At 37.5% G+C, this 17145-nt stretch overlaps 1 protein-coding gene across 9 annotated transcripts in view; it reads left to right on the forward strand.

The window, feature by feature from the left end:
• The window catches only part of HMBOX1 (homeobox containing 1), a 203734-nt gene that overhangs the window by 120465 nt on the left and 66124 nt on the right, over positions 1–17145 (forward strand). For all 9 annotated transcript variants that reach the window (XM_005907649.3, XM_070376005.1, XM_070376008.1 and 6 more), the window contains exon 5: positions 6918–7028. In XM_005907649.3, the coding sequence (XP_005907711.1) occupies positions 6918–7028 (111 nt within the window). The remainder of the gene's footprint in view (positions 1–6917; positions 7029–17145) is intronic.

Consider the following 17145-nt stretch of genomic DNA (forward strand, 5'->3'; position numbering starts at 1 on the left):
TGGGAGATAGTGGAGGACAAGGAAGCCTGGGGTACTGTAGTCCATGGAGTCACAAAGAGTCAGACATGACTTAGCAACTGAACAACAAAAGCAAAAATACAGAGCTAGGAATGGAAACGGTGGGAAACTGTATGATAAATCCTGATTTCATTTAAATATACAACTGTGAGCAAACAGCTATGGCAGTTATGAGTCCAGGACAGAATGTTGACTATACAGAAATAAATAGTCAAGTATCTCCCAAATATAGGAGATGGATATACAGACTGGAGAAGGAAATGAGGAAAGTATGTTATAATGCATGTGTATTAGTTATCTGTTGCTACTGAAAAGATTACACTGACCTTAGCAACTTGAAAGAACCTACATTTTTATTCTCTCACTCAGGCTTTATAGATCAAGATTCCAGAAGCAGCTTAGGTCATTCTCGTTCAGGGTGTCTCAGGAGGCTACAGTAATCAGTAGCTTAGCTAATGCTAGGGGAATGACTTCTAAGAGGGCTCACTTGCATAGCTGTTAGTGAAACACTTCAGTTCTTTGCCACATGGATTTCTTCATAGGGCTGAAATGGCAGCTAGCTTTTCTCAGAACCAACTATTAAGAGAGAGCAAAACAGTAACTTTTCATGACTTAGCCTTGTAAGTCATCATATTTTGTTGGTTGCACACACCAACCCTGAAGCAGTGTTGGAGGGGATTACATACAGGTAGGAACACTGAGAAAATCATTAGGAGTCATCCTGGAGCCTAGCTATCACAGTCAGCTAATTTTCTTAGTTTTTTTAGCCAGGAGCCATTAGATACTGCCCACAAGTTAGAAAACAGTGCTTCCAGCCTCCTAATGTTTTTATATGATCCTTGTTTGTTTGTTTGTTTTATTGCACCCTTAGAAACGCCATTTCCCTTAGAGAAGGATTTGCTAAACTTGAGTAGATCTTTCTCTCAGGGTTCCCTCACGGCTCAGACAGTGAAGAATCTGCCTGTAATGCAGGAGACCTAGGTTCGATCCCTGGGTCAGGAAGTTCCCTTGAAGAAGGAAATGGCAACCCACTCCAATATTCTTGCTTGGAGAATTCCTGTGGACAGAGGAGCCTGGCGAACTACAGTCCATGCAACTGCAAAGAGTCAGACATGACTGAGTAACTAACACTTCTCTCTAGTGTATTTAAATTTTTTTTCTTGTGTTAGAATCAAATCAAACTTATTTGATGTTTTTACATTTTAAAATTCAGAATGTAGTAGTATCTCATTTTAGTAATTATTTCTGCCTATTTGGTGTCCAAGTATGCTTGGAGTGATTTTGTAATGAGTGTAGTTATTTCTAAGTGGTAAAAATCTGGCTAAATTTATTTTATTAGCTATCCTCCTAAGTTTTTTACTCTCCTCTGAATCGCTTAGAATTCTTTTTATAATGAGCATGTGTTAATATTTACAAATCAGACTTAAAAAGTAAATTTTATAATATTTAGTAATGGTGATGATGTAGGGGAAAATGCTCATCCATGTTGGTTAGAATATAAAACTGGGTACAGTCTTCAGGGAACAATTTGGTAGTATCTATCACAAAGTTAAATGCCACTCATATGCTACAAATCAAATTCCATCCCTGTAAATTAGCCCTAAAATATTTATTTACATACACAAAGACAGGCATAGAGTGTTCATTGCATCATTTATAATCATAAAATGTTAGCAACAGTTGAAATGTCTAATAATAGGTCAGTGTTTAAGTGGATTATGGTGTATTTCTGCTGTAAAATACCATGTAGCTTAGAATGATGAAGATTCATAGTGTGCTACATGAGAAAATTCTAAGATGTGAGAAACATTGTTACTTACTACGTATGGAATAACTCCAAATGTGTGTTTTAAAAAAAAAACCTAGATGGCATATATGTAAAAGTGATAGTCACTCAGTCATGTATGATTCTTTGCAACCCATGGACTGCCCGCCAGGCTCCTCTGTCCTTGGGATTCTCTAGGCAAGAATAGTGGAGTGGGTCGCCATTCCCTTCTCCAGAGCATCTTCCCAATCTAGGGATCAAACCATGACTCCTGCATTACAGGCAGATTCTTTCCTGTCTGAACCACCAGGGGAGCACATGTATGTACATGTTTGTTTGTTAAATGCATAGGAAGGAGATTGGAAATATTCACACCAAATAAACAAGGATACGTTTAAGGATGAGAGAAGGGTTAAAGATAGAGGAAGGACTTTTTTCTCTGAGTTTGTGACTTATTTTTATGGGGAATGGATGCATGCCTTCTAACTTAAAAATGTTGAGACATGTCTCTCACAGTGTGGAAGGTGAATTGCAGAAATAACTGTAGCTCTCAAGTAGAAAATTTCATGAAGCACATTCTACTTTTTCTAATTAAAAAGGATCTGATCTTGAGGGTTTTTCGTTTTATGTATCTTAGATGACTTGTTCTTTTCATCAAAGTTATTTCCATTATCTAGGCAAGGGAGGCTGAGATTCCAAACTGCAGGAATGAGGACTGGAAAAAGAGAGTTTTTGGAAGAGAAAAGGTTGGATTTAGTAAGCATGTGAGAGTTTGGAGAATGAGTGGAATGGAAGATAAAATTGAGATGGAGGACACAGCAAGAAGAGCAGATTTAAAGGAGGAAGCTAATGAATCAAGTTTACTGTGTTGAAGGCCTGTGGGAAATTCTCATGATGCTATCCAGCAGATGGTTTGAAAGGAATAGGCTGGTGCTCCAGTGACGGCTGAAGTGACTTAGCAGCAGCAGCAGCTAGAAGTCACTGGTATTTAAATACTTTAAACCATGATTTTTGGTAGATGAGATGACCAAAGAGAGAGTGTAGAGTGAGAAAAGATGCTTAAACATGGAATCTTGGGGCACTAACATGAGAGGAGATAACATAGCAATCCCTGAAGCTGGCTAAAAAGTTGTGTTGGGGTTTGTATCCAGCATTCCAAGCATGAAGATGATGTATCACACGCCACAGGAAGTTAGAGGAAGAAGCAGCATTGAAATTTGCAGTACTGGGGGACTTGGACAAGAATGGGTTGTGGTGGAGAGCCCTCTAGTGGAAGGGAGCATGGTATTTGAGGGACTGGAAGGAGCCTGATAAAGCTGACACTCAGAAAGGAATATGAATGAGATGGGCAGGGAGGCTTTTTCATCCTTTGAATACAATGTGATCACTTCCTTATCGGAAAGAAATTAATCAGGGGTTAATTTTAGTCTCTCAGTGTATGAAGGTTATATGTAAATTTCTCTTTTCGTCTGCCCTGTGCAAGGTAGAAAAGAGCTTTTGAGGAGATAAAACTTTCATCAGAGAATGACATTGTTTTCAGCAGTGGAAACAGTGGTAAAGGGAATTAGGAGAATTTTCTCCCAGTAAAGAGAGGCTTCAGGGCCTTTTGACACTAGCTCAGTTGAAGTTCAAAAGACATGGAACAGCCCCAGAAGAAGTTGCTAACTAAGAAATATCATTGTGAAATGTATTATTGTAGATGCTCTAGTTTTATAGTGCCTTTTCTGGAAAAAGCTACCTGATTTATTACTTTGTTTTCTTACAAAAAGTGAGATTAAGTTTACAAGAAGTTCCTTGTTTATTTCTTCCCCTCACAAAAGACTGGACAGGAGGCTATTCTTTATTAACTTCTCTCTCTGTTTTATTAAATTAATTATTACAAATAGAGAAAATTGCAAAACAACATATATTAACAGTTAACATTGCTTACCCCAGAATGGAATTGGCCAGGGAAGGGTGAAATTAACTTCTTTTTGCACTTATGTTTTGTTTAACTTAATTACAGTGTTCATAAAGCAACCAATAAAGTTTGTTGTGTTTAAAGGGAAAAGATAAAAATAACATTAATAAATATTTGTAGACAGAATAAGAAAACAGTATAGAGATGCACAATGGAGGGAGAGTCCACCATTCTATGTTCATATAGTGTATCTTTGGCTATATATGAGCTTTTGTTACTGTACAGAACAACATAGATTATATAAAAATATGTGTATTCATTAAACTATGTACTTTTCCATATATCATGGACATCTTTCCGTATTGATACATACTTCATTTTTTTTAGCACTACATAGAATTTTTAAAACTTTTTTTGCGGAAAAAAACCATTTTTTATTGAAATACAATGTAAAGAGAAAAGTACCCTGTTTAATAACTTTTACAAAGTGAAGACACAAATGCAACCACCATCCAGATTAAGTTCAAGAAGAGCGCTGGTGACTACATAGGCCTTTCTCATCATGCCTTCAGTCATTAACCTCCCTCCTAATCAGTTAAGCACTATTCTGATCATCATACATACAGATAAACTGGGTCTGTTTTTAAACTTTACGTGAATTGAATCATACAGTATTGTGCATGACTCTATGTGTATGTCTGACTATTAATTATTTTTGTGAGATTTATCCATGTGATTGCATATAGCAGTAGTTTACCCTTTTCCTACTTGGTATAGTAGTCTGTGATGGCTCAGTGGTAAAGAATCCACCTGCCAGTGCAGAAAATGTGGGTTCAGTTCCTGGGTCAGGAAGATCCCCTGGAGTAGGAAATGATAACCCACTCCAGTATTCTTGCCTGGGAAATCCCATGGACAGAGAAGCCTAGCAGGCTACAGCCCATGGGGGTCACAAAGAGTCAGACATGACAGAGTGACTAAACTATAGCAACAAATAACAGTGTATAGTAGTGTGTGGTAGAATACACAGATACCACAGTTTGTGCATTTTCCTGTTATTTGTATTTGAGTTTTTTTAAACTAGGGACTATGATAGAAAATGCTCAAAAAAGCCTTCGTGTATGTGTTTTTGAACACATTCTCTTGGGTATGTACACATTTCTGTGGGAATGAATTGCTGGATCATATATGTTCAGCTTTAGTAGATTCTAGTAAATTTAGTAAATCTAATAGATCTTTTTAGTAGATCTAGTAAATCTAGTGATTTAGTAGATAAACTCAGCTCTTTGCCAAAGGGGCCCTGATATGTTACCCTTCCATCAGCTATATGAAAGTATCCTATACTCCATTCCCTACCAACGCTTGGAGTTGATGGCTTTTTGTTTGGCTGGTTTTGGTTTTCTGTTGTTTGTCTTTGGCTGTTACAGAGCATTAGTTTAAAATTCTGCCCAGGATTTTATTATATGAATATACCGTAATTCACTGTCCATTTGCTGGGCTCTTGCCCTGTTCCCTTGCTATAGCACAGCTAGAGCTTGAACAGCTCTAATGCCTAGTCGGCGCTGTGGTTTGTTCTGTGTGTGATCTGACTGACTGAGGAAGATGTAATACTGTAGGTACCAGAACCAATATATTCTTTGATTTTTTCTTAACAGATTTTCCTCAGATTCCCTCTGTTTTTGAGTAGTATATGATGCCAGTGTAAGAATCCATGTAAAATAGTTTCATTTTGTTGACATGAAAATCAGTTTTGATTTCATGGTGGTAAATGGTTGTTTTCTTCACTCTTGTTAAAAAGTCACGTTAAAAAAAAAAAAAAAGTGTAATGCCTGAAACCAGACTTTCAGTGAAAGCACTGGTAAACACAGCTAATTTAATTATACTGAATAATTTGCATTCTCCTAAAACAAGCATACAGTGATAGCTACCAGCACCTGCGTGACATAAATCTTCAACCCATTGGAAAACTGCTGTGAGAATGATCTGAGAACATAATCCCTTTGTTTTTGGAAAATTCTGAATTTCATCCTTTGAAAATGAAAGGTTTCCAATCAGAGAACCATGCTTCAGCTCAACCTTAACAAAACTCCCCTCCCCCATTTACTCAACTTTTCTTTTAATGTGGAGTTTTACAAGTACAGAACTCTACTCTGGGGACTTCCTTCTAATTAGTTCAATGTGATCACTAGACCTGCTGATTCTCATGTTGGGCGTGTGATTACTTCATGATAACCACTCTTCCTATTGTGCAGTATAACTTTAAACAGGTGTTTCACAGGTGGTATTCAGTACTATCCAGTTACCATAAGTAATTCCTTGTGAGAGTTTAGTGCTGTTAACCCTTTATGGTCGCTGAATGGTCTTTTGGAAAGTGCCTTATGGGCATGTAAGATAGTTTTATATTTCCTATTATTCTTCGCTTTTGTCAGTTGTATGTTGAATTATTCATTTTTGGAATAGCTATAATGACCCGAAGGAGCATGTTATTCTCATCCTAGTAAGTTTTAGATGTGCTTTTTTACTTTCACGTGGAGGTGTTTCACATTTATTATTAATTGCTGTCAAGAACTTTTTAGTGATAGCTGAAAACTGCTGCTTTATATTCTGCTCAGTGTTTGGATAAGTCTGTTAAAGGAACATCTTTACCTCTTGGGGTTTTTTAAGAGGTGCTATTGTACATAAGCTGTAAATCTTCCAGCTGTTAGTTATCTGTACTAACAAGCCTGAAAATAAATCAACAAGCGAGCTAGCCTAAATGAGTTAACATAATCCAGAAACCTTACTGAGGAGAGTATTTTCAATGACCTCTCCTTTCTCAGCCCCTAAATCTTTTTATCAGTATCAATAATGTGTTGTCTTGGTTTTTTTCCTTCTAAATATCTGGTAAAAGTTCTAATGTCATAAATCAGTATTGGGGTGGAGGTGGTGACGGTGGTTGAAGGAGCACAGATTGAATCAACTTCTGACTTTATCTCATATTTGGGACCTGGTTTAGAGATGAATTTAGAAAGCATTTTGAAGTCTTGGTAAATAAAATGCTTTGACCTCTGATAGATCATTTCTGAATCTATCCTTGCAGCCAGCTTTTACAAAGAAGCCCAATATTAAAAGCCTTGCTCAAGTTGCAGCTTCCTTGTAGAGTAGGAGAGTAAAGTACCCAGTAACCTAGTGCCAGCAGACGCCTCGTGAACGTCCGTCACTGCAGCACCCACAGCAGCTGTTTCTCTTTCTCCATAGGTATCAGCCAGAGCCGGATCTCTCACTGGTTATTGCAGCAGGGGTCAGACCTGAGTGAACAGAAGAAAAGAGCATTTTACCGATGGTATCAGCTTGAAAAGACAAACCCTGGTAAAAAAATTTTTCCTTTTTTTAATTGCCTTTGAAACAGGACAAGTATAATTAATTCCTTCATTGAATCCGTGTGCTGATTTGTCTTCCCCAAGGTAGTTTCATACACTGCTGTTGCTCCTTTATGCCAGAGAACTCTCTTTAACCATAAGATCTAAGCCCTGATTATTATACTAGTTTTTAGTTCAGTGTTCAGCATTGTCTAGTCATCTTCACCGCTTCCTCCAAGGTGCCTCTCTGTTTCTAGGTTATATGACATTTCTAACCGTAATTGGAAAGAATGGTCATGATTGTCAGTGGTCATTTCCCCCTGCCCTCAACTAAAGCTACATACAATATTTCATACCTAGTTTTATGTGTTTTTCTAAATCTTGTTTTAGTAATATAAATTTAATATTTTTATTTTGTTCACAGTATACCATATCCAGTGGTTTCTGCTAATAATTTTCTGTTTCTAATTCTAATTGTGGGTAATGAATATGTTTTTGGACTTTAGAGTGAGCTGCCCTGTTGACTTTGGGGCTTCGAATAGAATGAAATCTTAAGGGAAAAGATCACAGAAACCTTTGTGTCAGAAGTTAACAGGATATGCAAGATCTATTGCAGGATACAGGTGGTATATGAAGTAAAATCTGAAGTTTTTGACAGACTGTTTCAGTCTACACATTACAAAGACTGGTCACAGTGAGGTCAGTCTCAAGTTTAACCTTGTGACTGAGCTTCTTCTGTAACACTATAGCATTAAAGCCTTTGTTTAGAGACTAAATTATCAATCCAAATATTGTGTATTGAAGACTCTTAGCTAATAATAGCATTGGCTCTGAGGTGGAAATAGTGTTATGGAGACATGTTTGTTTGTGTGTCTGTGGTAAGACTTGTTTTTCAAAGATCACTTTTTATTTGAAAGGCTTGGGCAGACAAAAGAGAACAGCATACTCTCCCCAATGAATTTTTTAAACTAACCAGCGCCCCATTTTCTATACTGAAATGTTACAGATGTACAAAAAAGTTGAAAAACTAACTCACTTAACACCTGTTTACCCTCCTCTTAGATACAGTGATTGTTCACAATTTGCTGTGTTTGTGTTATACCTATAAAATAAAAGAATTTTTAAATGTATGGTTATATACAAACACACTCTTTCTCTCTCTTTAGTATTAAAGAAAAAAAGAAAAAGTGAAAGTGAAGTCGCTGTCATGTCCGACTCTTTGTGACCCCATGGACTGTAGCCTACCAGCTCCTCTGTCCATGGGGTCTTTATCATTTGTCTGCTTAAAAAAAGGATAATACTACTTAACCACAGCCCCTACTATCACATCTAAGAAAATTAATTATAATTCCTTAATATCAGCTAATATCCAGTCCATATTCATATTTCTTTAGTTGTTGAGAGAATGTTTTTTGTAGCTTTTTTTAAGATTAATTTTTAATTGGTGTGTAGTTGGTTTACAATATTGTGTTAAGTTTCAAGTGTATAGCAAAGTGATTCAATTATATATGTTTCAGATTATTTTCCATTACAGGTTATTATAAGATACCGACTGTAGTTCCCTGTGCTGTACAGTAAATCATTATTGCTTATATATTTTATGTATAGTAGCTTGTATGTGTTAATCCCATACCCTTGATTTATTAGCTTTTTTAAAAATTAAATGTTATTTAGGCTGACAAATTGGAATTTATTATGTCTCTTTAGACTCTGAAATCTAGTCACTTAAAATTTTTCTTTCATGGCATAAATTTTTTAAACCATCTAATCTTACAAAGTGTCCTACATTCTGGGCTTTTCTTTTTCCTCTTAGTGTGAACTAACTTGTTTTTCTATACCCTGTGTATTTCACCTAAACTGAAAGTTAGGATTGGAAGCTTGGTTAGATTCAGCTTCAGTTTGTTTGGCAAGAGTAATTCATACATCGTTTACTGATGGCCTTAATTAACTTTGAAGCACATGAGGATAAAATGAATGTGATAAACTAGGTATAGTAAAATATTAGGGAGTATAGGTACAGATAATCACTATAAAATTCTTTCATCATTGCTGTATGTTTGAAAATTTTCACAATAAAACATTAGGGCAAATGCTTTGTAGGTAATTTTACCTCATGTTACCACATGTCAAGAGGCATGTAAAAGTCAGTCTGTACCACTCCTCATTTGCTAAGTTTGATTATTTGTTAAATTGGTGGCCACTAGATCCTGGTTTTGCGGGTTGTAAATAATCTCTCAGGCGTTATTTTGACACTGGATAAATTGCCTTTTTTGTAACAACCATTTTGCCAATGGTCTTAGCATCCATTGATGATGCTCACCTGAATCAGTTATTCTGATGGAGGAGTGTAAAATGGTAATGATGTAGTCTAGCACTCCTCCACTATTTATTAGCTGGCAGTTTTTCTATAAAGAGGAATTTTCATCTTTAGATATTTTTCTAACAACATCTAGATATGCAGGCAAACCTCTCAAAATAATGACTTTGCTGTTGCTGCCGTTAGTGACACATTCTAAAACAGCACAGTTTAGAAAAAAATATAATGCAAATGATGTATATAATTTTAAATTGTCTAATAGCCAAATTTTAGAAATAAGAAATTGCTAGAATTAATTTTGATAATATATTTATGTTTGTGTTATCACTTCAACATTTAATCAACACTTTAAAAGGTTACTGAGATCTCTCCCCCACCTTCTGTACTTCCTTTTTCTTTCCTTTTTCCCTCTCTTTCTCTCCTTTTCTTTATTTTTCTTTGAAATCCAGTGTGTATTTTACACTTGAAGCATCTGCCATACTTCACGTGCTCAGCGGTCAGGTGTGGCTAGTGGCTTCCATATAGGACAGTGCAGTCTAAAGATTCATGTTGAGGCCACACTTCAATCTGAGCTCTAAGCAGTCTTCCCAAAGAGCTGGCTTCTTCGATGATCCACAGCACAGCAAATCAGGAGAGGAACAAAAACATGGCACTTGATCTGTTGAATACGGCAGCTTACACTATGATAGCGAGGGTTGCTGCTGCTACTGCTAAATCGCTACAGTCGTGTCCAACTCTGTGCGACCCCATAGACGGCAGCCCACCAGGCTCCCCCGTCCCTGGGATTCTCAAGGCAAGAACACTGGAGTGGGTGATAGCAAGGTTTAGGCAAGGTAAATAAGGACCTGTGTCCAGGGGTTTCATAAACCTGGTCATATGCTGGCAGTTGGCTACCAGGGAGACTATCAGAGGGATTGTTCATGTTGCAGAATATATATAGCAGAGCAGTGAAGAATTTGGAGGACAAACACTAGTCAACTCTGTCAGGCAATCAGCCTCTGTAAGAGAAGGGATTTTTGTCTCTTAGGTTTGGCACTCAGATCAGTGTTTGACATATAATCTAATCATGGCTGATAAAGGTAAATTCCCACACTGGATTTCAGGGCTGGACTTTAGTCTCAGACCGGAACATGGATACCAGGAAAAGGAATTCCCTAGAAACAGGAAAGCAGACTATCAGGTCAGCATTGTTGTAGCTGATCAAGATAGCACTGTCAATTGTGGAATTTGATGATTGGAATTCAGTTTCAACAGGAAAAATGGGAAAGGGCTAACAGCATTCATCCAAATGTTGATTAGCAGGGTTTTTTTAAGGATATAGAGTCTCCCTTTAAGAATGCTACTGCTGCTGCTGCTGCTGCTAAGTTGCTTCAGTCGTGTCCAACTCTTCGAGACCCTGTGTACTGCAGCCTACCAGGCTCCCGCGTCCCTGGGATTCTCCAGGCAAGAACACTGGAGTGGGTTGCCATTGCCTTCTCCACCCTTTAAGAATAAGTTCCTCTAATTATATGTATTTGCTGTTCAGTGAAGTTACATTACCCACTGTCCCCTTTTTAAAGGCTTCCTGTTTTTCATTTGAGAATCAGATCCATTCTGGTGGCTTCCCCGGTGGTTCAAAGAGTAAAGAATCAGCCTGCAATGCAGGAGACTTGAGTTTAATTCCTTGGTTGGAAAGATCCCCTGGAGATGGAAACCCACTCCTGTATTCTTGCCTGGAAAATCCCATGGACAGAGGAGCCTGGCGAGCTACAGTCCATGGGGTTGCAAAGAGTCGGACATGACTAAGTGACTAACACACACACACATCCATTCTGGTTCTGAGTTCTAACTTTCTAGTCTTTTCTGTAGGATGTAATTTGAAGTTAGCTGAAGAAAAGAGGATAAGTTAGTGATGATCAGTTGGTCATTGTTATTACATCAACAGTAATTAGATATTACCAGTTGGAATTTAACTTTTTAAAAGGTTTTCTTTGTACTCTCACCTTGATTAAAAGAACTAATATGGTACAGAATTTTTTCTAGATAAATTCACTTTCATTGATCTTGAAATAACCTTTGGTTTTAGCTAAAGGATTGTATTCTTGTTTCATAGGCACTTTGGAACTATTAGCCAAAATTACATTAGCATCTAAGAATAGCTTATCCACTGTGTAGTCAGTAGTTGCCTGTAATACATCAGAATCTTCTTTGCAAGTCATTGCAGAGGTGATTAGAATCCAACTAAATGTATCTCAGTCGAGAAGTGGTTAAATAAATGATGATACGTTTGTAGAATGGAATACTGTGGAGGCTATGTAGCTATTTTTTAAAGGTGACTTTACAGGAATTGAATTTATATGTGGTAATATCAAATTTGTAAGTGAGTAATGTAGGCTACTAATGATATAGTATATTTCTGTTTATATAGGGGGATACATACACATACATATGTAGTTCCATAAACATGGAACATCTCTGGGAAGGTATATTAGAAATTGATAAGAAAGGCTCTGTGGAGGGGAACTGAAAGAAGAGGAGGCCAGGAGTGGCAGGGAGGTTAGTTATGCAACTTTTTTGTGTCTTTCTAAATTTTGTACCATGTACTTGTGTTATATATTCCAAAAACACATTGAGAAGAGAGGGAGGGAGAAAGGCAAAAAAAAGAAAATTATCTATCTGTTTATAGCTTTCAAAATATAAAAAACTGAAGAACCTAGGTCCACATAGTTCATACCTATTTTGAGAGGCAATTAGTTAGAAAATACAATGTCACTGATTTTTCTTGATCTTTTATTTCATATTTTTCTCTGTCTAGGACAGATAGCTTATCAGAAGAAATGTAAATGGTATTATCCCTTTGCATATATTCTGAGAAAAAACTGAAAAATTAAGTGAAAAAGTGCCCCTTTTCCCCTCCCTCTAAATTTAAGCATTTAGAAAAACAACCAAAAAAAAAAAAAAAAAATTTGTACATTCTGTGCCTTTATTCCTGGGCTCAGAGCATTTCTGTCTCTATACCTTATTGAAGTTCTTTCTTTTCAACGTCTTCACTCTGGATCCATTTGAATAGTTTTTTTTTTTTTTTTTTTTTAAGTCTCTCTTTTAGTAGACTCAGCAAGAAAAATAATAGAGTGGATATTTATTTTTTACTGATAATCCTACAGATATAGTGTAGTTCTCTGATAAACAGACCAATCATCAGAATTTCCCAGCACAACCCTACCCCTGCCAAGACATATGAATAAAATAGGCTGATGGAAGCTGATCAAATACATTTTATCTTGTTTCTTACGAAAACATTTACAAGAAAATGCTTATTTTTAAAGCAGTGAGTATGAAATTTAGCATGGTTGACATCAAAAGCCCCTTTATTTAATTAAATTAAGCTCAGCAGTCCTTTTGCTTGTCTAATTTAAACATTAGTACAGCAGACAGGGCTTGATGAGTTCTTCTTGGCTCATGGCTGTGATTCTGCATATTTCTAAATTAAATAGTTAAATAAAGTTTGCCAAGAGGTTTATGCAGCAAGCACATGAAGTAAATTTGGAGATCAGAGGTAATGCCTCCTCCTTTCGCTGTTGCAGAGTTTCAGAGCCTCAGGGAGATCATGTGTGTGACAGTGGGGAAGATGAAGAATTACTTATAGAGAAGCTAGTATCTGTGAATGGAGTAGTGATATCGTGCTTGTTGTCATTGTTTTATTAGCTGATTGGCAAAGGCTCACCCAAAAGTAATTCCGAGAAGCAAGAAAATAATTATATATGCAAAGACAACAGTTACCAAAATGTTAAAAATCTATCAGCAGTTTAGGAAGAATTGTTTTTTTTTTCTCTCTCTCTCTCTTAGGTTTAGATTTGCTAGATAAATCTGCAGAATTTTGTGTTGCAAATTTTGCATATGTTTTGAGGGAAAATGCAAAATTAAGGAAAATCATACAATGAAAAGGTACCTTTCTTCCCCTCTAAATGTAAGCATTAAAAAAAACAAACTAAAAGTGTCAGTCTTTGTATCAGGGATGGTATGTGCATTTTCTTAACAAAATTTTGTCTTAATGGGGGCCCAGATATAATGTGGAGAAAGTTTCTGAAGAGAGCACAGGTAACACACTTCCTATAGGGAAAAAATAGTGGCTTCCTTAGCCAACTCAGAGTGCCTGTGTTTACTTCTTGTATACATTGTTCCTGCATCCCACTATCTTTGTATTTTTCTCTCAAAGTCAATAATTTTGAACGCTTTCTTGGGTTATTCATTGTTCTCCATCCGTTTCAACCAAAGCAAGAGGAACATGTTTCTAGGTCATACTTGTGTTTATTGTAATATTTCCAGGATGCTTCTTGTGCTGTTTTAAAATACTACTACATTGACAAAAGAAAAGGAGCAAGAAGAAACCCTCAAGAGTAATATAATAATATTATGTTTCAAATTAAGTTTGTTTGTAAGTTTGAAATCATTCAGTTTCTACCTTCTGTGCATAAATATCCTTGAATTCTTTTAATGTAACCAGGCCACTTCTTACTTCACTCTCTTCTCTTCCTCCTTCCCTTTCTCCCCTTTCCTTTTCCTTCCTGACCAATTTTATTTCATCTGAGTTTCCTTTTTCTAGAAAACCTGGAAAATACAGAATATTATGAAGAAGTATAGTTACATTACCAATCAACCTTAATATCAGGAAAGAACCATTATTGTCACTTGGCTTATTCCATTTCATGATTTGGTTAAGAGTCTTTGTTTTCTTTGTGCCCATTTATCACTCTAAGAAAGCATGCCATAGTTACAGATACGGCATACTAGTTGCAACTCACTGACCTATTTCTTGTCCTCCACCCACTGAAGCCCTGAAGTTCTATATCCTTTTACCAGAGCAGACCTTGGATGGGGCCCTGCTGCCTCACCCAGATCTTCTGTCTTAATAAGCCATAGTAACAAGTTTGGCTCTGTTTTGGACTGTAGAATCGTGGCTGTAGAATAAAGTCTGTATATTCTAACTTAGACTCCAGAGCCCTCGTTATACTGTAAATTCTGCTTGCATTCAGAAGAATACCAAAACAAGGATTCTGAAACTCTCTAGCCCCATAATTCCCTTTTTACACCTAAACTTTGTTAATTTTGAGTTGGGCCCAGATCTAATTGCCAAGTTATTTTGGCAGAACAGAGCCCTCTTTCTTGAGCTATCTAAAGAAAGGTTTCAATTTAGAGTTTCATAGTGTGTGGGCCAGGAATTTTTTAAATCAGGGATCAGCAAACTCTCCCTGTAAAGGGCAGATAGTAAATAGTTTAGGCTCTGCAAGCTGTGTGGTCTCTGTCACAGCTACTCAGTTCTGCCATTAGAGTACCAAAAAAAGAGGCAATATGTAAGTGACGAAGTGTGGATGTGTGCCAGTAAAACTTTTATTTAAACTATGGCAAAAGGCCAGACTGTGCCACACCTTTTAAGCTATCAGTCTATAATATCTTCTGCAGGTGACATATTTGCCCATTTGAGGAAGAAGTCAAATATTTACATCACACATAACAGGAGATCATGTATATATTAAGAGTGCAAACAAAAGTGAAAACTAAAAAAATATTCTGAGTAATACAAGATACATTGACCATAAAGGAACAGATGAACAGATCTGACTATACAAAAATTAAGATCACAAAGCACACCATAAACAAAAAGTCTAAAGACAAACTGGAAAAAAACAGTTGCAATCTATATGGTTGGCAATTGGTGGTGTATCTATACGCCAGTGAGAGGAATAACCTGAAAGAAGGACAAAAGATAAAAGTTCACAAGAGAAGATACATTAAATAATTGTCAGAAAATAGGAATAGATGCTCATTCTTACTAATAGTGAAATCTTTTTATTAGAATGTTTTTTGCCTGCCAAATTTATAAATGTGAATGATTTGTAACACAATACTCAATGTGTTGGAGAAAATTGGGGAAATAACTGGAGATGGTTGTGGTGTCTTCTATTAGTTCTATCTTATTGTGTAACAAATTACCCCACAGTTTAGCAGCTGAAAACATCAAGCATCGATTATCTCACAATTTCTGTGGATTGGGAATTCAGGAGTTGTTTATGAGGTTGTAGTCAAGTCTTCTTCTAAGGTCACTCCTGTGAGTCCCTGCAGGCTCCAGTTGCTTACAGCCTATTGGCTAGAGACGCCAGGTCCGTCACATGGACCTCACCATTGGCGTCCTGAGTATTCTTACTACATGGCCACTAGTTTCCCCCTGAGCAAGTGATCTAAGAGCCAGAACAACAACACAGACACCACAATGTATTCTGTAGTCTAATCCCCCAAAAGTGGGATGCCATCACTTCATGACATGTTGTTGGTCGCATAAACTAATCTTGGTACAACAAGGTCAATATGAGGAGGTGGGATTCCTCAGGAGCCACCTTGGAAGCTGGTTACCACACAACTATATTGGGACTGTATGTCTGGAGCCTTCAGTCTGTCAGCTGTCCTCTCTGCATAGCTTCTGCTGCAGCTAGGGTGTCCAAATTGGCTTTTTTTCTCAAATGTCTGGTGCCTGGGTGGATTTCACAGGAGCAGCTGGGAGCAGACTGGGCCTCTTTCACTCCATATGGCTGGCTTTGGCTTCCTTAAAACAGCGTGGTCTCAGGTTAGTCATGGTTCTTATATGGCAGCCAACTTCTCCAAGAACCAGCATTCCAGGAAGTCTAGTCAGAAATGCAAATTTTCTTAAGACCTGTGCTGTGTAGTTCAGTCGTGTCCAGCTCTCTGCAGCCTCATGGACTGTAGCCACCAGGCTCCTCTGTCCACGGAATTTCCCAGGCAAGATACTGGAGTAGATTGCCATTTCCTACTCCAGGGGGTCTTCCCTACCTAGGGATCAAACCCACTGTCTCTTGCATCTTCTGCATTGGTAGGAGGGTTCTTTACCACTAGCAACACCTGGGAAGCCCTTATGACCTAGCCTCAAACTATCTCCATTTTCAGCATGTCCCAGGGCCTACCCAGATTCAAAGGCATGATTACCAGGAGGTGTGACTTACTGTGAAGGGCCATTCTTGGAACCTATCCAAGGAATTTGTGTTTAGGAGAGATGATGCTGTCTTACTCTAAAGTGGGAGCAGTGAAGATCATATAAATTGGTCTGATTCTGGATATATTTTGAAGATAAAATTGATAGGATTTGCCTGTGGATTGCTGCTGCTGCTAAGTCACTTCAGTCGTGTGCGACCCCATAGACGGCAGCCCACCAGGCCCTGCCATCCCTGGGATTCTCCAGGCAAGAACACTGGAGTGGGTTGCCATTTCCTCCTCCAATGCATGAAAGTGAAAAGTGAAAGTGAGGGTGCTTAGTCGCATCCGACTCTTAGTGACCCCTTCGACTGTAGCCCACCAGGCTCCTCTGTCCATGGAATTCTCCAGGCAAGAAGAATCTCCCCGACCCAGGGACTGAACACAGGTCTCCCACATTGCAGGAAGACTCTTTACTGACTGAGCCACCAGGGAGCAACAATTTGGGTTATCTTAAATTCATCTCCTACCTGCATACTTTGTTTAAAAGGCTCCATTTTCTCAGCAACCTGAAGACTTAAATAGTAACAAAAGGATCTGAATGTGTAGGGTATATTGTTCAGAAAGATTAAAACTGTCAAGTAGGAATCTCAAGAAAATTTTTTCAGAAGATTCTTTGACTAAGTTGTCACTGGGCCAAAAACCATATATCCTTTTTCCCCTGAAGAGATAGATTTTGAGCTTTGTTGACATAAACAAAAATAAAAGACAAATGACTAGCTGGAAAAAAAAAATGACACTTAAAATAATTAATGATGGGTTTTTTTCCTAAGGAAGAGTTTTTATCTCC

This window comes from Bos mutus, chromosome 8, assembly GCF_027580195.1.
Source record: "Bos mutus isolate GX-2022 chromosome 8, NWIPB_WYAK_1.1, whole genome shotgun sequence".
In the NCBI taxonomy this organism is placed as follows: Eukaryota; Metazoa; Chordata; class Mammalia; order Artiodactyla; family Bovidae; genus Bos; species Bos mutus.